The sequence below is a fragment of the Dermacentor andersoni genome, chromosome 10 (genome assembly GCF_023375885.2).
Source record: "Dermacentor andersoni chromosome 10, qqDerAnde1_hic_scaffold, whole genome shotgun sequence".
Taxonomy (NCBI): domain Eukaryota; kingdom Metazoa; phylum Arthropoda; class Arachnida; order Ixodida; family Ixodidae; genus Dermacentor; species Dermacentor andersoni.
This window is the reverse complement of record NC_092823.1, coordinates 115,640,819-115,661,900: the sequence shown is the minus strand read 5'-3', so window position 1 is coordinate 115,661,900 and position 21,082 is coordinate 115,640,819. Positions and strand designations below refer to the sequence as shown.

The window sequence follows — 21,082 nt, the reverse complement described above, 5'->3', positions numbered from 1 at the left end:
TTTACGGCACTCCACACTTGTTGCACACCGAGGGCTGTTCAAATTGACAGGTGTGTGGCCAAATTAACAAGAGTTCGATGCTAATGAATAATGCATGCGCTTGCTGGGACCAAAGGACAAGTCTGAATTTCTGAATTCAAGAGGGTCGAATTATGTTGCAATCCTTCGGTGAAAAAGTTGACCAGGCAGGTGCCAATAAATTTTGAAGTGGCTCTCAGCTTGCACAGTTTCCAAGTTGATTCCTGCTCAGTGTTGCAAACTGTGCTGATAACGAAATAGAACCACTCTGCGTGGCCACCATGGGCCCGCAAATTGCACAATCGTGAGTCTTGCGTGCCGCTGCAATGTGGGTCTCTTGCTGCTCACAGACTACTGAAGTACTGATATGGCGTGCTTGCGAAACCCTAAGATGCTTTTTGTGGAACCCCTGAGTTCCGGGGAACCCAGTTTTGTGAAGTTTTGTATTAGGATCAATGAATATAGAATGAAACGTAGGTGCTTTTATATGTGTGATGTGACTTTGTTATAGACGGGGTATAAACTGCTGTTTGCAATATGTGATTGAAGAGAGTCAAAGGATCGCTACAGTCCCATAGCTTCCTTGTCTTTTTCGGCGCCCGCGCAGACGCGGTTGCTGGTGACACATGGCATCTCGTACCTGCCGCAAGTGGACCGCGTGATCGTGCTGCGGGACGGGCGCATCGAGGAGCAGGGCACCTACAAGGAGCTGCTGGCCCGCAAGGGGGCCCTGGCAGAGGTGCTGCTGCACTTCCTCCGCGAGGAAAGCCAGGACGACGGGCTGCTCAACGAGGATCCCAACTTGGTCGAGGACCTTCTGCTGCACGTCGGCTCCCCAGAGATCAGCAGGTACGTTTTGCCGCCTACTTTTCTTTCTTTTTCTCTTCTTTTTTTAAAATTTAATAGCTTGGCAAGACAAGGTGTTCCCACCTGCATTTGACAAGGAAATCGGCAAGTACATGAAGGGGATCATCATCATCATCAGCCTATTTTATGTCCACTGCAGGACGACGGCCTCTTCCCTGTCCCTGTCCTGCGCCAACTGATACCAGCTTGTGCCTGCAAATTTCCTAATTTCATCAGCCCACCTAGTTTTCCTGCCGTCCTGGACTGCGCTTCCCTTCTCTTGGCACCAATTATGTAACCCTAATGGTCCACCGGTTATCCAACCTACACATTACGTGGCCTGCCCAGCTTCATTTCTTTCTGCTAATGTCAATTAGAATATCGGCTATCCCCGTTTGCTCTCTGATCCACACCGCTCTCTTCCTGTCTCTTAACGTTACACCTAACGTTCTTCGTTCCATTGCTCTTTGCGGGGTACTAAGTTGTTCTCGAGCTTCTTTGACAACCTCCATGAGGGAAATATTTATTTGTGCGCAGCGGTGGACTTCATTGGGAGTGAAAATGTCTAGTCATGGTTAACCAGCAAACTTAGCTCATACTTGTCTTCTTCTTGGGAGCCATGCAAGCGATGGTTATGCAGCTACACACGTTTGCCCCAGCATTTCTTCATTTTTCTGCCATCTTGGGTTGCATATGTGACAAATGCCAGCAAAACTTTGCTAAACATTTATGGGTGCAATTTTATTGTATGGTTCCATTTGGAATCAGTGGTACTCTGTGGTATAATGTGCTAAATAAGCGTATTGCTACGCCTGAATGGCTCGTAAGAAATTGTTGCTCATTGAAAGTCTGTCTTGGATTTGTAACTAGGGTCTTCTTACTTTTGGTATTTTTATGAAACCATGAACGCTCTCTACCAAGCCTGTTTTTTTATCATTACATCAGCAACAGCTCTGAAAACAGCCAGTTCACTTAAGCACGGTTTAGATGGTTCAACTCTCAACATTTCTCTTTTCTCTCTCTCTCTCTCTCTGTAGCCTTCTTCACAGAAGCGCTGGGGGTCTGCGTAAAGCAGAGTCGTAAGTTTTTCGTGAAGCATTGTTATAAAACATTGCATCCTCATGGAGCACTTCAGATAAGGTCCTACACTGTCCCATGACAGTTGTCCAGGTTCTTGTAAAATATTCAGACCATCGAGATCTCTATCGGTATTGTATCATTAGTACCACAACTCTTCCCTTTTTTGACTTTGTGCACAGGCTACAGTTATTTATTTATTTACAATACCTTACAGGGCCTAGAGGCCATTGAGTAAGGGGGATGAACAAGGATAATATAGTGCCTAGAATATACTGGCTAGTGTGCCATCCGCGGCTGCCGCTAGGAGCGCTGCAGTGCAGGTGGGTGCCGCGGCACCATCCGGTCTTCGTAGCCCACCGTGTTTCCACTGCATCGCCAAGCAGGCTGCTGCGCTTTTTGTTTTTATTTTATTTATTTTTATTTATTTAGAACATACTGCAGGCCTACAGTAGGCCCAAGCAGGAGGGGCGAATACATAATATATGCAAAAGAACAGGATTAGCAAAATTGAAAAATGTTAAATACAAGTTGTGACACAAAATACAGCAATAAATACAAGGCTCAGATGCAAAATACAAAAAGTAAACGTAGAAATAAATGGCTCTCAAATTAAATGCTGTGAAGAAAACATTGAGTCAAAAGAATCAGCTCTGGTTAAAAGATCTGGCGGACACCTGTTCCACTCCTCAATGGTGCGTGGAAAAAATGAGTATTTAAAGGCGTTAATCCTAGCACTGTAAGGGGTTAATGATTGTGCATGATAATTTCGTGTTTGGCGCGTAGTGTTAGGTTTAAGGAAGGGGTCTGCATTCATAGACAGTTTATGGTTTTTTAGTAAGAACAGTAGTTTCAGTCTTTGAATTTTCCGGCGCAGCTGTAATGTTTCAATACCGTGAGTTCGCATGAGGGTCGTTGGTGAGTCAGTTACACGATACTTTGAAAAAATAAAACGGATGGCTTTGCGTTGAATCATTTCAAGGGCCTCGATGTTACGTTTAGTGTAGGGATCCCAGACGGTGCACGCATATTCTAGTGATGGCCTTATTATTGAAGCCGTAGCAGCAGCACAGTTCAAATGTGGGCAGCTGATTATTGATTAGGGTTTGTTTTGATTACAACAGGCTTCTTTAGCGCTTGTCGCTTGCATGAAAGCTTGTGCTACCTCAGCTCGGCTTCGAGCGGGGAACCTCGTGTGCTTTTATGTTAGCGAAGAGAAGACGTAATTTTTAAGGCAGAAGCCTTAGATTTCCATGTTCCAAGGTCGTGTTGTGAGGTACAGAACATATCGCACGATCCAAGGAAGGCCAGAAGCGTACCAAAGCATGTCCAGCCATGTATAAGAGATGATTAATGATTAGCAAACTTAATTATTGATTAGTGATTGGATTAAGGTGAATTAGGGGGATTAAGGTGGATTAGAGTGGATGAAGGAGGATTAGGGTGGATTACAGTAGGCTTTACCAGGCGTTCGCCTTCGTGTCTCTTAGGCGATAGGTAAGGACGATAGGTAAGGTTTTTTATTCTAGCGATGATGGCAGCGTAATTTTTTTAAGGGTAAGCTTTAGATTGCATTTTTTATTATAATAAAGTAAAAGAATTTTAAAGTTACATTACTGTTCTATTAATGTTATATTAATGCATAACCATTCAAGGCCGTTGTAACCGATCATCTTTTGAAATGACTCGAATTTCGCTTTTCTTTCTTTTTATTTTATTTGCTGCTGTTTCTGCCTATTTATCTTACTGTTGTCCTCATAGGTTTGAATCTTTTTGATTGTTTGTAAACAATGTACCCATCCCCTCTTAATGCCAATTGGGCCTCGAGGGTATGATAATGAGTAAATAAATTAGCCTGTAAAATTAACTGTGGTGTTCTGTTTACTATACATTTTTTATACTAGGTAAATACGTGCAGATTTTTTATTTCTGATATACGTGAACAAAAATAATGAACATATCTTTTACTTGAGCCTAACAAAGATTTTATTCAAGCGTAACAACAATCAAACGCTGGCACAAGACAGCACTAGATATGAGATTAATGTACAGATACATAAAGAGGATAGATCTAGTGGCAGTGACGCAGTTTAAGGAGCTTCTGCCGTTGCCTTTGCGCTTCGCTCTCTTAGTTGATGCCTTTTACAAAAACCGAAACCTCAAGAAAACATAGAACTTTACAGCTGCTGTCAAAGCTGGTTTTTCATGCTCTGGGCACCCTAGTCGTGGAAAGGCCAGTGTCTGCAGCTGACCTGAAAAATCAGCTACACTCGCTACATGTAACTTGTTTTTGCTAAAGAACACAGTAAAAGCATCTTCCATGGCCTTCACAGCGGTTGACAAGGTCTAAGATAGACAAGGCCTCCATTGTCAAAATCGGTAGTGCAATATGAAGCAGTGTTGGCACTAGCTTCAGCTTTACTTACGCAAAGGAATTAAGCTTGCACACTGTGGTCAGGAATTTTCGGCAGTGATCTTTCGTGCAACATAACCTGCAGTATAGTAGTTCAAAGCACTGCTGCTCCTTCTTTCTTGTTTTTCTTTTTCCTGGCACTCGCAAGGTGCATGCTTAGGATACTCAGGAAATATCATTGGTATGGCGGAGGGTTTAAGGCGTGTTTTATCGCTGGGAATCTCGTGGACAACACCGGTCATGGTGATAGAGAACGCACGCTGGACTAAACTGGTTTCTAAAAGTTTTTCACAAACCAGAGCAGTTGGTGCCATCCTTCTGTCCGTTCTCCTGGTCATTCTTGCCCATTCTGCTACCGCTTCGTATCAGGTGGTGGAGTGAGCAATGACACACGCCTGTTGTTCGAGCGGTAACCGCTTCTACACAACGGCACAAAGCAGGTCCTCTCCTTGCACTCTAGCTTCGTCATTTTTTCACCGCCGCCACATAGTTCTCGTAATGACAAGCACACGAACACAGCAGCAACGCACTCACTCTTTGACAACACCAAGAACAAACACGCAGCGATGTAATAACACTGAAAACGCAAACATAGAAACCGACGCAACCGCTGCGAAACTGATGTGCGAAGCAGACGACACGCGCAGTTTGCACCCACCCGTATGGCAGCGACATCTGCTGGCCACTGTGGTCATTCATTGCAGGCGGCGCCACGCTCCTCCATTGAAAAGAGCGCGTGCACGGCACACTAGCCAGTATATTCTAGGCACTATAATTATATTATAAGAAATGCAAAATATACAGGTCAAAAAAAGGGAAAGGGAAAGCATTGCACAGGGCTAGTACTAAAAAGCAGCAACAAACATAAGAGGAAAGTACACAAAATAATTGAAGTGTGTAAATACAGCACAAATGTCTGACACGACTCAAGAAAAGAAAATAATAAAGCAGGGGTTTACAAAAACACAATAGCCAAAAAGCGCAATTTATTTATTTACAATACCTTACAGGGCCTAGAGGCCATTGAGTAAGGGGGATGAACAAGGATATTATATAATATTACGGTGGTGTTTCTGATGAAGTTGACGATTTTGTTAGGAGTACTGCATTGCTGCCATTACTTTCTATTTTATCATCATCAACATGGTAAATAGCGACAACAAAATTTGGTTATATTTTTTTACATCATATTCAGCATTTTATCTTTCTGTAACTGATCCAATTTCTTCCTCTTCATACGAGTATGATGATTCCATATGCATCTCTTGACAGGTCGCGTGGCGATAAAATAAAAGCTGTCAGTTTTTGCCTAAATCTTCCAAAAAAGCAACTGCTTCTGATGACTAATAATTGCAGGAACAAGCTTTTTCATCAGTAATCCGTATTATTTTAACCAGTAATCCGTAATTGGTACCAACTCCACATTGAAGGTCAGCTAGGTGTTTGTACGACTACGGTGGTGAAAGCTGATGGTGCGGTGCTGCAACATGGCCTGGGTGGTAGCCGTCACTAAGAATAACCAGCCACGGCTTCACTTGGGTGTAGCAACAATACAGCGCTGCTGTTGCGTTTGGAGTTGTAAGCCAGCAAACAGACACCTAGTACTTCCGAAAGGTGCGAGAACTTGCTTATACAGCTTTGCTGTCTTTGATGTATTAGTTGTCAGATTGGCACACCTCTGTGAAGGATTTCTTTGTGGACCATCTTGTGATTTTAGTTTTGTAAGCGCGAACGTCATTGAATCAATGCTCCTCGCAACTTTGCAGGCAGCTGTCGCAGCACAAGTCGACGTCAGAACTCTCGCTGGCAGAGCGCAAGGAGTTCCTTCGAAGCCTGTCCCGGCAGCTGTCCGAGACGCAGAGCCAGTCCTCCAATGGGCCCGGCTTGGTCCCGCAGACTGCGGGGCCAGGCGTCGGTCTTCGCCGCTCAAGTGCTGGCACCGATTCTATGTCGGGCCGGTCGCTAACACGCTCGCAGTCGACGCTGCGCGCTGGGCAAGGGGACAAGTCTTCCGTGGCAGAAGAGGCCGGCACAAAGCTGGTTCAGGCTGAGGCAGCCGAGACTGGACGGGTGAGCTGTTCTTCTCACTTTTGTTTATCACCCTTCGGCCAAGTATCGCCAGGCCTGAATGCGGGGCAAGCATGTCTCTCGAAGGGTAGATTTAGCACTCTTTGTCTTCTTCGTGAAATTTTGGACAGTCCCGCAAGATCTGTGAACATTGGCAACCCTAAAGTGGCTGATATACTCCACTGATCTAAGCGCACTGCACCACGTTGGCGAAAAACGGGGACAGAGCTATTCACACGCTCGACAGCGCCAGGGACGGCGGTTGCATTGTGTCATTGCAGTAAAGCTACCGGCTGTTGGCCACCGTGACATCGCAGATGTCGAAGCGCACACACGTGCATTACGTCGGAGTACAGTCGCCGACCATTTATTCAGACCACACGGGGACTGCGGAAATGGCCGAAAAAGCAGATTAAGAAAAAAAAATGAAATCCTTTATTTCCACGCACTTATTCGGGCTCGGCAGTAGGCTTGAAGAAATCGTGAATGCGCTGTTGCACGCTGTTCCGTTTACACGCAATCAGATAAGCCTGAATCTCGGAGAGGGTCGTATGGTCGCTATAGGCGGCTGAAAGCACAGTCACTGTTTGTACATGCTCCGCATGCGATGGCAGTATAGCACATGGTGCGTCACCGTCCAGCGGTGCAGCAGAAACCTGACGAATGATCTCGCCGTCGTTGATTTCTGCGCATGTCAGTACAGCAGTGTCAGCACCTGTGAAACTGTCAAATGAGACAGTGTCCGGAATCACAATGCTACCACTGTGCAGGTCTCAGCAGAACGTTTTCCGCGTCAGTAAGGGGCACATCGGAAGGCAACAAACCTTAGGCCTCTCGGCACCCGCTTGCCGGCATTCCCCAGGGCAGTCTGTGCAGGCACTGTCGGCGCCATTAGACACTTGACGCAATGCTTCCGTATGCCGTGTTGGATCACCGGAACCTCGACACAGCACACAAAGCAAACACCACCATGCCGACACCAGTCCCACAAACGAAAAACGTGGCCTACTCGCAGTGTCGTGCGCGAAGAAACAAATCACTGGATTGTCTTGACATGGCTTACTAAGCTGAAACCGGCACTGCTGTAGAGCCACTCTATCGAACCGGGCAGAAACGATGATGATGAGCAGGGAGTTGCAGTAGCGCCACTTCGTGGGGCAGCATGGAGGCTCCGTTCAAAACAGAAATGGCTTTGAGCAAGTCGAACCATGCACCGGTCAGAGTCTGTGCATGGTGCTCTCGATCGAGTTGGCTCAAGGAGTGTCCGAAAAATCAGACGAGAGGTTGCAAGGTGTCCGAACTTTCGGCAGTTGTTATACATTATGGTCTATGGGGAGAACGGCGGTGCCGCGAAGCTGACCGAATAATCAGGCATGTCCGAATTTTTGGAGTCCGGAAAATCAGTTGGCGACTGTATGTCTGAGGCTTAAGCATCTGTATGTGATTAGTGTGATCATTCAGGATTTCATGTGCTTGGACCAGTTTGCTCCTGAAGTCTTATCCCAAAGTTGCTTTTCGTCCTGCTGTGTGTCCCATTTTAATCCCTGTTTATCCGCTGTGCAACTATGCCTTTCCTCATTCGTGATTGTGTGCAATGCAGGTCAAGTGGCGGGTGTACTTTGCTTACTTTGGCGCGATTGGGGTGGTCTGGATGGTGCCCATTGTGGTGATGAACCTGGCTTCGCAAGCCTTCTCACTCGGCTCCAACGTGTGGCTGACCGCCTGGAGCAACGACCCTCCGATGCCCGACGGATCACAAGACCTTGCCAAGCGGGACCTGCGCCTCGGAGTCTACGGTGCACTAGGCCTGGCGCAGGGTGAGACACCGGGAGTGGTCGGCACCAGACGTCTGGTGCTAATCTTTTCAGGATTGATTATCAGTCAATCAGTGCTATTGCTTCATTATCAAAAAGTGCATTTGTAATACTTCATTGAAATAGAACTTGCCAAAAATTATACAGTCGAACCCGCTTATAACTATCAGATATAACTATCAGATATAACAATTTATCGGTTATAATGAACACATTTCACTGCGTTTATGATTTTCCTATCTTACCTATTGAAACTGCGCCCTGATGCAAAAAACATTTTTGACAGCACCGTACTGCCGTTACAATTAACAATTCAAAACCGGTCGCGGTAAAAGGAGGGAGCATGCAAAGTTCCAAAGCATGTAATTGCGACCGAACTGGGCACACAGCAGATCCCCCCCTCCCCCTCTCTTCAGTCCAACAATGAGGGAGCACCGAGCACGAATTCAGAAGCCACGGGGAATGTAACTGGCTCTTAACTCTCTCAGCCATGCTTTTAAGGCATATGTCATGTCTCCAGCTTGCTTCAGGGCAAGGCAGAACAGCAGCCGTGGCCTCCACAATGCCACGCGCCGGCGCTGTTGCGGAGGCCACGGCGGCGGCTCTTTAGTTTTTGTGGAGTTCTCGATGCAACACTGCATGCAATCTCAGGAGGTCATGATAGCAGCACTCCTGTCAGTCAGTGGACATTACTACGTCATTATCAGGAGGTCGCAGCTTGTTGATGATAAACATCGCAGTGGTGTTCTACCTTTTCAACTTCATACTTTTTCGACTGAAGCGACATAGAAAATGTAACTTCGCCGCCTCTCGGCATGTGTGCAAGTTTACGCTGCAGCCGTAATGGCAAGACCTTTGTGAAATTCTGGCATGCTGTAGCATTTCCTGCTTCCAGTCAACTGCAACGCTTTGTTACTATATTCAGAATCCACTCCTGTCCCGCTGATAATAAAATATGCTACAAGTTCACAAAGAAAAAAATGGCGGCGGCACCGACTGAGCGCTATTTTCAAAGAGCTGCGACGTCACATTTCGTTTTTTAGATGACGTGTTTAACGGAAACTTTCAGCTAGATGCATTAAAGTGCCGGGAACGAAAAGTAAGATACTAAAAATGCAATTTTCGAACCCAAGTGGTGTGGAATCATAACTGCCGCCACCAGCTTCAGTGTCCTTAATTTTTGCATTTCTTGAAGGGCGAGTCCACATATAACGGACTACTGATAACAACACTCACTTTTTGCAGAATTATCGAGTTCATTATAAACAGGTTCCTCTGTAATGCTGTTTGACCTTTCGGTGCCAATGCAGGTCTCATGTTCACAGTATCAATTGACTTTATTTTACTTATTTGGGGAGTGTATGTTTCATTTCAGTGATGTTCCTTCCTCTCCAGATGTGTTTCCGTAGAACAGTGGACTATTCATAAGACATAGACTGACAGTCTAGTTTCCAGATGTCCACTTCGTGACTTGTGTCTACAACACAACTTTTAAGGGCGAGCTACGGCACTTATTCGATTATAAGACGAGGGTGCAGTCGGAGGAACCAAAAAAAAGTACTTAACTTTGCACACTAATGTAAGGTGATGTAGAGTACCCTACGAATTACTTAGACTCAGCGGGGATTGCCTGAAATACAGTTTGGAGGCCCCTGCGATACTCTGTGCTGGCTGTATGCGAATTCTGCCTTGATGTGTGACTTCACGGCAGCTCAGATTTCACCTTATGGGAAATTTTATTTATTAGGAGTGATCATGATGCAGTGTCAACTGACGTCTGCATTGTGTAAGAAGAAAACACTATTTCTTCTACTCACAACGAGTTGCTCAGAAAGTGGCAAAATACCGACAACGAAGTGGGCTTGTCGTAAGCCCAAAAGTGACAGTCGCTCATGGCGTGCTGAGGTCATCAAGATCTCTTAAAGGGGCACTAAAGAGAAACACCAAGCCAGGCTAGACTGATTGAGTATTACTTGAAAACTTTATTTCTATTAATTTCACATTATTAGGTTGATTATTAGATGATAAAATGAAGATCAAAGTTTCACTTTTTGAATTTCGTGCCAGTAGTCAGTGGGGCATCATGGATTCCGACGTATCTTATTGCGTTTGGGCCGTGTTGGGTCAGTAAAAAATTCAGAAACTTGCCATGTTCAGCGTTTGACTCGTTTAGAACACGTAATGTAGTTCGTTTGTACCGATGAACAATTAAAGAGACCCTAACAGGCCCTGGCAAAATCTGTGATGTCACGGCAAGCTGGTGCTTAGCAAGACTGTTCTCAGGGTAAGAGTGGTGTTTTTGGTACTGCAGAAGGGTACTCCACAGGGGTGCGCAAATATGTGACAAATTTTGAATATTATCGAATATTATATTTTTAATATTCATATTCAAATTGAAAAATAGCTTTTCGAAAATTTTCCCACATTCGATTTGATGCGAATATTGGAAACAAATAGCGTATATTGCTGGCTGTGCGGGTGCGAACAAGGTTCTCAGCCTTTATATCTAATCTAAGAAAGGGTGTCCGATATTGTGCTGAATTTTGCAATAATTTCATGCTGCTGGCAAAACTTCACTTGTAAAACATGCTTAGCCACAGGACGCCTAGGCTGTGCAGGAAAGCCAGCCTCTCAGTAGCAAGAGGCATGGGTTTGCAAACAGCAAGGCTGCACTCTTTTACAGGTTCCGCCCCCAGTCCTGAGCTTAATTGCTTAAAAGAAAATGCGATGAATGACGGCTGGTACAGGGTCAAATGCCTCTGAATATACAGGAAATTGATGCAGTTTAATTAAGGCAGAGGTTGGCTATAAGAGATAACTCATGGAAATTACTCAATTTTCCAAATACACAATCTTTTAGTATGATGGCTTACTAGTGTAACATTTTTGTCAATGACAGTGTAGTTGCGATGTTCCAACATGCTAAAATAAACCAACTTGCTATTAAATGCATGTGAATATCATTATTCGATATTCAATGCTAAGTATTTGCATTCAATTCGAATTAGAGAATTTTGATATTCGCCCACCCCTAGTAATCTACTAACGCAGGTGAAATCATTTTTCTCTTTAGTGTATCCTTTAAGGGGTTAATGCCTTGATGGGCTTTCGGGATAGAAAAGGACCTGAAATGCTGCTTGCTGTCATTCCACACGTGCAGGTGTGACGATCCTTTTAGGCACGCTAGCGCTGTCGCTGGGCAGCCTGAAGGGCGCCATGCTCCTGCACAACGGCCTGCTGCACAACATCTTGCGCTCGCCCATGTCCTTCTTCGACACCACTCCTCTGGGGCGCATCGTCAACCGCTTCTCCAAGGTTGGTTAATGTTAATGTTGGTTAATTAACCCTTCATGGACGAGTGTTGCCAGAAAAAAAATGTTTCTCTTGCCAAGTTTCAGTACAGAGAGCAGTGTTCCTCGCCAAATGTCTTCGGCCAATGCTGAATGACCGGCAAAAAGTGCCATTTGTTGGATTAGAGCAGAAACATGGGATGAGGAAGAAGTTTGGCACATCACTCGCTTCCTTTTGAGAGCAGTGTCAGAGAAGACAGACGGATGCGAGACTTCCTGCTGCAGCGCTATCACACACATAACGTAAAGCAAATGCAACGTACACCTGTGGTTCTCGTATGGCGAGTGTAGTCTGTTTAAATTCTAAATGTAGCCCGATGTGGCTTGGGGTGAAGCCCACTTTCATTGTTCTGTCTGGTGTTGCCCCTCTATTGCCGAAAAAGCATCCACAACATAGTTTTTTCTTCCTTTCATTGATTAAGTTTGTTGTCTGTTTATTTCACTCATTTAGGTGGAAAGTAAAATTTTTTTACGGGTATTTACGTGTCTCATCCGTCAAGAGTTAAAGGGCAAATTTCAAAGAGCAACTCGGAATCAGCTTAGACTGGTAGAGCGTTCTTCAAAAAACATTTTTCACGTCTTTGGCAGGGAGAGGCTGATTACAGCCAGACCTGATTATAATGAAATGGGCTAAAGCAACCTAATGGATAAGACAAAAAAATCATAATTAACTCTGAAGCTGAGCCATTTCTCCGAGGTTGATTGACAGTCACTCAGCCGTTCCTCTTTGCTTCCAGTGTCCCCTGAAAGGGCAACAATGCAAAGCAATGCAAATTCAGTTTCATTTGCTGTAACATGCTTCTAAAATTGTCTTTTGCAGGAAGGGATTGATTGCAGCGAAACCACTTTATGAAGTGACAAGTCGAAATGAAACAGGTTAAAAAGTGAATGTGATAAGGCAATTATCAGCATCTCTGAAGCTTTCATAGAAACCCTCACATTTAACACATCATTTTGCTGCACTCGCCTGTGTACTTCTTGCACGCCACTTTGCGGGGGCACATAGATAAATGCTTTCCCAGGGTCGGTTGGGGGCCGCCAAGTCATCCTGTTCAATCTCATTGCACTTTTAAAGAGCAATAGCCATCCGAAATCAGCTTAGGCCATTTGCGTATTCTTCGAAAACTTTCAGCTCTTTGGCAGAAATAGGTTGATTATAGTCTAACCTCGTTATAAATAGATGGGTTAAAATGAATGTGACAGAGCAATCTTAATTTGCCTTAGAAGTTTGTCCAGAAACTTGTGAATTTACATTGTTGCTTTAACAAAGCAGGAATGTTCTGGAAGTGCATATAACAAATCTTTTTGTTCATACAAATAATGATTAATTATTTCATGCTGACTAGGCGTAAATGTGTAAGTGCATGGCCCTGCTTGTTACCCATATGGCAGTCCAATGCTCCCCTGAGCTGCCAGCCACCTTGCAATGCATGCATGCATGCTTGTTTCATTGCTTTTGTGGTCCGTTGGCAGTGCGTGGTTGGCTGTTGTGTCAGCTTAATCTTACTCAGTGGCAACTCTGCTCCGTCTACCCTCACTCCCTTTCCAACAGGCCATGTTATGGCAAACAGTGGTTATAACAGTAATTGTTACAATTAGGGATGTGTAAATATCAAAATTTTTGTATAGGAATCGAATACAAATAGCGTCGATTATCGAATAATGATATGCACATACACTTATTAGCAGGTTGGTTTATTTTGACATGTTGGAACATTGCAATTACATTGTCATTGGTAAAAAAATTTAACTGGTAAGCCGTTACACTAAAATATTGTATATTTGGCTCATGTTAGCTTTGCAAAATCGAGTAATTTCCGCTAGTTGTCTGTTGTCTCCAACCTGTGTCTTAATATGCTGCATCAGTTTCCCGTAAACTCAAGGCATTTGACCCTGTACCAGCCATCACTCATCGCATTTGCTTAAAGCAATAAAAGCTCAGGATTCGGGGTGGAACCTGTAAAAGAGTGCACCCTCGCTACTGAGAGGCTGGCTTTCCTACGAAGCTTAGACGTCCAGTGGCTAAGTGTGTTTTACAAGCGAAATTTAGCCAGCAGCATGAAATTATTGTAAAATTCAGCACAGAATCAGACACACTTCCTTAGATTAGATAGAAATAAATTCTAAGAACCACATTTGCTCCCGCACAGCCATCAATATATTAGCTTTGTTTCGAATATTCGTATCAAATCGAATATTCGAAAATTTTCGAATCTCTAGTTTTCGAATCGAATAGAATATTAAAACTAATATTCGATAATGTTGGAAATTTTCTCATATTTGCAAACCCTTAGCTATAACCATTAAATTCCTAACTCTCACTTGATGGTGCTCTGTCCTGTAGTCTCCTTTTCGTTGCTGTCATCACACTAAAGTTCCTATCTACAAACATGTAAAGGATCCTGCGATGAACCCTTAAGCACAATTTTCTGTGAAATGGTAATGCTGTCTGCCGCTGTGCAGTGAGCTGTACCTTGATATAACAAACTGACATAGTAAACTACAAGATATAACGAAGCAAACGTAGAATGTGTCACCAATATCAGCATGTTATGAATGTATGCCTATAACAAATATTTGATATAACAAAGACATGTTCTTGTCAGGTGCGGCATTGTTACAACAAGTTGCGACCGAGTATAAAACTGGCAATGATGAACATGCATCCTTCGTGCAGGATGTGGACACGATGGACCTAGCAATCCCGATGACAGTGCGGTCGTGGCTCATGTGCTTCCTGCAAGTAGTCTCCACGCTGATCATCATCACCATGACAACGCCCATCTTCCTGGCTGTCGCGGTTCCCGTGTTTGTCCTCTACTACATTATACAGGTGATCAGTGGTTCCATTTTCCTCGAGGTTAGGTTGCATGTTAAGCCTGCTTAGGCGCAGTGAACCTGGTGCTCTGGACACGAGCAGCACAGATGTGGTGCGTTTCTCTGTCTTTGCCATCAGGTGACACCAGCATTGGAACGCCCGCACCATCTCTTGTTGCAGCTGTGCAACTGGGACACCGGTCCCCATGTGTCTTGCAGGGAAGCTGAATGCTAGAAGACGAGAGTTGTGCGTGACAGACTAATGTCCTTTGCTGAGCTTAGGCATAGGGCATGGAACACAGGATCTGCAGTAATGACATAGACACCTTGTACGTGTGTGTTAATTCACATCGTCAGGTGGCACTACACTCGCGCCACCTCTCGTTCTAGCCCCCCTGACACCGGCTCCCACCATCACATGTGTCGTGCAGAAAAGCTGAAGTTGTGAGATACAGTAGTCGTGTGGAAGTCGCAACATATAAGTTATTGAATTTAGCTGCGGTGAATGCAATGCAGGACAGAGAGTGAGACACACGCACTCACCTTGTGTCTGTCTATGCTGTCAGGTGGCGCCAGCATGGGAACACTCGCCTCATGTCTCCTAGCTGTTTGACTGTGACACTCTGACATGACTCCCACAATTCTGCATGTGTTCTGTGGGGAAGGTAAATTCCCCCTGCAGAGCTCGGGTGCAGCACACCCGTCGGACACAAGAGCAATGCAGGCGCACACAGTGTGTGCTTATCGATGCCTTAATGAATAAGTTGTGAACATGTGACTGTTCAATCAGTTGCTGATGTGCGACTCTGTTCTTGCACCACGGCTGTTTCCAGGCATTCTATGTGGCCACATCGCGGCAGCTGAAGCGGCTCGAGTCAGTGACGCGGTCACCCATCTACACGCACTTCTCGGAGACCTTGTCGGGCGTGAGCACGATCCGTGCGTACGGAGCGCAGGAGCGCTTCGTGCACGAGTCCAACCAGCGTGTCGACCACAACCAGATGTGCTACTACCCGTCCACCATCTCCAACAGGCAAGTGCTTTTTCAGGCTTTCCTCTTAGGTATTTTTGCTGAACTTCTTTAGCTGACACTGCATTATCTCACATTGTCCCAGTGTCTGTTCAGTTCGTATGAGCTTTGCATTTTGAAGAAGTTTAAAAGTGACCAGTTACACTTCGAATTTTGGGAGCATAGTGGTTATCTGTGGGGTAGTAGTCTGCGTGGATAACCAGCATATCTTTTCTTGCCACATGGGATGACATATTGCTGTACATAAGTCAGTTAAACTTGTAAACCTGTATAATGGCCGATAGATTTTTCGGACTCCAAAAATTCGGACTTGATGGACATTACAGACTTCATATATTCGCCGTCCGTGTTCCCATAGAGCTATGTAAACTACAAACTATGTAAACTACACAAGGATGGTAACAGTAAATCTGAGAAATAGCATGCGTACGCAATATGCGGCGAGTCGTTTAGTGTTTTGCGCATGTGCAGTGATGACCCGCTATTTTATACCATATGCAATGGTATATAGCATACACTAAACTAAAACTGTCTGCTATCAATAGCAGACAGTTTTAGCAGACGACAGGATAGTGCAGGCCATCCTGTCATCTCAGAGGCTGTGCCTGCTCTTCCTTGGTTGACGAAATGCTCAAGGGGAGGGCACTTTTTCTTTCTTTTTTTCCTTCTTTTCTTTCCATCAGCGCAATCATCACGATCACTATGCAAGATCCTTCTCTTGTTTTCTCTCTCTTCTTTTTTTTAATTAATGAATTTTTTTATGCTGCTATTTTGCCCATGGTGTGTCCACTGAGCAGGTATGTCTTGGAGACGTTTCATCTGTGTGTGTGTGCGTGTGCGTGTGTGCGCGCGTGTGTGTGTGTGTGTGTGTGTGTGTGTGTGTGTGTGTGTGTGTGTGTGCAGCTTCGCATTTGTGTGATCAGGGCCATTTTCTGTGCTTTCGCGAGAGCCAAGTGGTCGAAGAAATGTGGCTCATTTTTTCCATCACCATGGTGAACTCTGTTGGCAGCGATCACCAACACGGTGACACTCTTGTCAGATTGTATACGAAGACCATGCTACTCTTGTGCAAGTCCAAGCAAATATGATTGCCTCCAAGCGTATAGTATGACGCAGGGCATTGTTAGATATTTTTTTAAGCCGCTCTAAGCTTAGTAAACTTTTTTTGCTGAGCGGATTTTTTGGACTTTTCAGTTTTTTACTATTTTTCGGCCCCGGCAAGGTCTGGAAAATCGGTCGGGTACTGTATATCTATTGATGTGTCTGTTTTTTTTTTATCCTTTCTTTCTTATCCTTTTTTTCCAATTACTTGAACTCTACAAATGCCCTTTTCTGCTTGGACCTTAGTGTAAAGTCTGCAGTATTTTGTAAATAACTAACGAAATAAATAAATAAATAATATAAACTCCAAATTAGTCAACTTTTTTTTTCTCCTGCTCTGATTTGTGAAATTGTGGGGGGGGGGGGGGGAACAAGTCATGAGTCAAGACAAATTTATTTGCTAATTTAAGGCTCAGCCCTTGTCACTGCTTGCTGTAGAAATCCTGGGCCTCTGACTATACTGCCATAAAACAACGAACCTTGGAGCCGGAAGATGCTGCAGCAGCCATCTCTAAAGTTTTAAACGTGTTTTCATGAATTTCTGAAAATATTAGCGATCCCTATGAAGATTCTAACACTAGCTTAAGATTTCATTTGGAAAGTTTTTGCATGTAGAATGCAATAGATTATGATAAAAACTGAGTGTCCTTATGAAAATTTATAGTATTCTTTTTTTTATTGTGGCACTCTACGCCAGCATTTTTATCATACTCTAAGACATAGATAATTATTTATTAATATTACATTCAGCCTTTGCAATTCTATGGCCATTGTATATGTGCCATTGTACCAGTAAACTCCATTAATAATCGTAATGCTATAGAAATTTACTCTTGGCTAGTGCTATTCTTGACGTATGCCTACAAAGTGTTTGCATACATATCTGTTAAGTTTTTAAGCATTAACTTTGTACAGAGCACAGTCAAAAAATGGTGCGCGACATCCTTTCTCTCTCTCTCTCTTCCAAGGTGGCTGGCTGTGCGTCTGGAGTTCTGCGGCAACCTGATTGTGTTGTCCGCTGCCTTGTTCGCCGTCTTTGGCAGCGATCACCTGGACGGGGGCACCGTCGGCCTCTCGCTCTCCTATGCGCTTTCAGTGAGTTCTCGTGGCATCAGCGAGTTTGGTTCGTAGAGGTGGAGTCAAATTTTGAACGGCAGGAGCATACGTGCAAGCTTCAGCGTGGCCAGGCTGTTACAAGTGATGGCGCATTTCACTTGCCCAGATCACGGCCACTATGAACTGGATGGTGCGCATGAGTTGCGAGTTTGAGACCAACATCGTGGCCGTCGAGCGGATCATGGAGTACACCCGGTCACCCACTGAGGTAAGTTTCAACGACGTCCTCAAAACTTGTCCGACTACTGCAGTAGCTGTTAAGAGTAGGGGTGTGCGAATATCTGAATACAGTGAAACCTCGTTAAACCGTAGTTGGCCGGAGCTCGGAAAAAGTACGTACTAAACAATAGTACTGTTCAACCGAAATAGCATGCGATCTCCCACTTACCTGTTGAAAACAGAACTCAGAGAGAGTGCGATGAAAGGGGAGAAAGACATGCAGTATTTATTCACTTCGCGCGACCAAAGTGTTACTTTCGTTTGATGCCGCGGCGGCCTAGCACGACGACAGTGGCCTCAAATTTACTGAAGCTGCGTGCCAGCTTTTCAGCCAGCCCCCTCTTCTCGGCAAACACTCGCATGGCAGATTGCTCGTCGGCGTTACGTATTCTCCGTGCACGCGCGCAGTAGTGCTGCAGAAGTGCCGGGGCGACTTTTTCATTGCTGGGTGCCAGAGCTTGGAAAACTTTTCGTTTGGAATAGAGTTACGTCGTCGCGCCCCTGTTTACGTCGCGACGATTGCGTTCATGAGGCTGACGTAACGTGCAGCTTCTGCCACTGTGGGGCCTGAATCGCCCGTGCTGTCGCTTTCCGTGTCGTCCTCATCACTGTCGCTAGTCGACACTTCGGCAACAACAGAGGCAACGATGGCAAAAAGTTGGACCTTGTAGCCGACATCTCTTCGCGGTCGCAGCAGCGCTGCCAAGCAACTTCTTCGAATTCTAAATGCCACACTTCGTGGCCAACAGTAGATCCTTGTCGTGTGCCAGCGCCGACTTCTTCATGTCACGTTCGATAGCACAGACGATGTCCAATTTTTCTTCTATGCTGAGCACCCAGCGTCTTTTTTATCTGAGCTTCGGCATGACGCGATTCCTTGCTTGCGCAACGCCATAATGCGCTCTGGCACGGCGTCGAAATGATGTTGATGTTGGCACAAACGCACAGGGTGCTTGGAGGCCGTTGTTCCGATCTCCCAGGCTTGTTGTTCTGCCGGGCCGCCCGATAGAGCACCGTCGTGTTTGCACGATGAAAAGTGGAAACGCTACGTTTTAACTGATGCGTACGCAATAAGCTGGTACGGTTTATGCAGATACAAAACACATTATGTTCAATGGCCGTGGAGTCGGGGATTTGACTTTACTACTTTTAAAACGAAACTACTGTTTAAGCGGGTACGGTTTAACAAGGTTTTACTGTATACAGTTTCCAATCGAACAGCGAAAGTTCTGTTTACTTGATTAACAAATCAAATATCAGTACCTTCGATGAATGACCCGGATGTGGTCGATGCCTTGATGCATACAACATTCCATAGGTGCGCAACCTCTTTCTGTACAAGGTTCATCTAGGTTGATGATACCAATCAAAACGATTAACGCAATGTAGATAGAGAGAACTACATCAGCAGGGCATATGAACAGCATGAGAGCATGTGCAAAGATCGGTCTGATTGGTCTGAAAACCGAAAGGCGCGCTGATCGCATCGCATAGGGAAGTTCAGTGTTCACGCACACAGATTTGCACATTTGGGAGCGCTATACCTCCTTCGAGCACACAGACAGAACTTGGCACACTTGCTCGTGATACTTGCCGGCTGGTGAACTGCTGACCCGAACGCCGCTGTAATGGCCGTTAGTCTAACCCGTACACGTGACTTTGCGAGCGATCACTGATGAGCCATTCAAAGGAACATATTAGGGACAAGCTTTCCATGGCGGTTTGTGGCCTGTTGTCACATTGGCTGGTGGCGAGGAAAGTTGCGCGGCCCGAGAAAGCCGACAAACCACTTCACCAATGAAAGCGAGCGTACGGCGACCATTTTTTGCAAAATACCGTACGGTGGCCCTAGGGTGTGGTCCCTCATTCCAAGCAACCTTCGTATACACACCACAGTCTCTCTTCATAGCTTTGAGTGACCCGTCACAAGACTAGCTTTGGTTTTACGTGGCAGGCTCGAAGAATATGTGACAGTGCGCTGACCCCCAGCTGTAAGCGCATTTACACAGACAGCAGATGGATGGATTAAAACAGGGCAGGGAAGCGGTGGGGGGGATGTCGCACGAACTTGCCGTGGGCCTCCCGATTTCAGAACTTGGCACCCACCGCATTCGATGCATGCGGTACCAATGATTCACAAAACCTGCCTACCATAAGATGAAAAGAACCTGTTTTCTGGAAGAAAACTGGAAAGCAATACTTTCCAAGCAATAGGAAATTGCCATTAGGTGCAGTATGGCCCACTGTTAACTGAAAACCCCATGGGTACTTGGGACAACTTTGCTATTTCTTAAGCTTCAGAGTGAAAAAAGGCGCCTAATTCTGTTTGACTGACATTCCATCGTTAGAAAATACTTTCCTGACCTTTGTATACGAACTGAGTTGTTGTCATGTGCTGGCATACTAATTTGGTGTTCCCTTTAACAAGGGTGGAGTATTATATGCATCTCATTTTATAGGTACCTGAATTACTGATAGCTAGAAAGGTTCTTCTAAAGTAATGTGGCCTCTTAAGCATGTACAACACTGTGTTTTGCACAAAATTTGGAAGCACAAAAGGTTGAGTTAAACTTTCTTATATTTGACTCGTTATTCACCTTTCTTTTTTTCTTGATTCGATTCAATATTCGCACACCCCTATTTAAGAGGTTTTGTCACCAGTTTACACACGGAGGAAGGAAAGCTCACGAGACACCCGAGCCAGCTCGGCTGAGTTTAAGAGTGCGTGGCAGATGTCATGTGCTGTTTTTCGTAAAGGAGCACTGGGACTGGTTGTCCAAACATCCTCGTTTCCATAGCTACTGCATCTGTGGAGCTCTCGCTGCTCTCGGGCCTCCGAAAAATGAGATTAAGGTTTTCGGCCTGGGCCTCTCAAAGCACATCCCACTTGCGAGACAAGCTGTGTTTGGAGTATTGTTGAGAGGGCTGCGAAGGTTGCTGTTATCCTTGGAAAGTGGCAGGTGGCTCTCCTGTGCTATGTGTATTTACATGTTCTGGATTGAAATCAGAGGTGGCAGTTCATCCCGAGCTGTCACCAGGCGTCTTCAATTTGTTGTCCCGAACAGCCTAGAGGACTGTCAGAAGAGCTGTGGATGCCAACACTCATTGCTTAAAAGCAATGTCTTGATCGGTCCCGGGTAGTCAGGGATGAAAAATCAGACACCCACTGTCGTAGTCTCTTAGTTGCCCTGGTATGCTCCTGCTCACTGCTGAA

At 45.1% G+C, this 21,082-nt stretch overlaps 1 protein-coding gene across 1 annotated transcript in view; it reads left to right on the top strand.

Moving 5' to 3' along the window:
- MRP (Multidrug-Resistance like Protein 1) overlaps positions 1 to 21,082 on the top strand; it is a 79,500-nt gene that overhangs the window by 43,114 nt on the left and 15,304 nt on the right. Inside the window, exons 16-23 of the mRNA XM_050192259.3 lie at positions 626 to 867; positions 6,121 to 6,424; positions 8,022 to 8,238; positions 11,396 to 11,550; positions 14,263 to 14,418; positions 15,236 to 15,435; positions 17,502 to 17,628; positions 17,756 to 17,857. Coding sequence (XP_050048216.1) covers positions 626 to 867; positions 6,121 to 6,424; positions 8,022 to 8,238; positions 11,396 to 11,550; positions 14,263 to 14,418; positions 15,236 to 15,435; positions 17,502 to 17,628; positions 17,756 to 17,857 — 1,503 coding nt within the window. The remainder of the gene's footprint in view (positions 1 to 625; positions 868 to 6,120; positions 6,425 to 8,021; positions 8,239 to 11,395; positions 11,551 to 14,262; positions 14,419 to 15,235; positions 15,436 to 17,501; positions 17,629 to 17,755; positions 17,858 to 21,082) is intronic.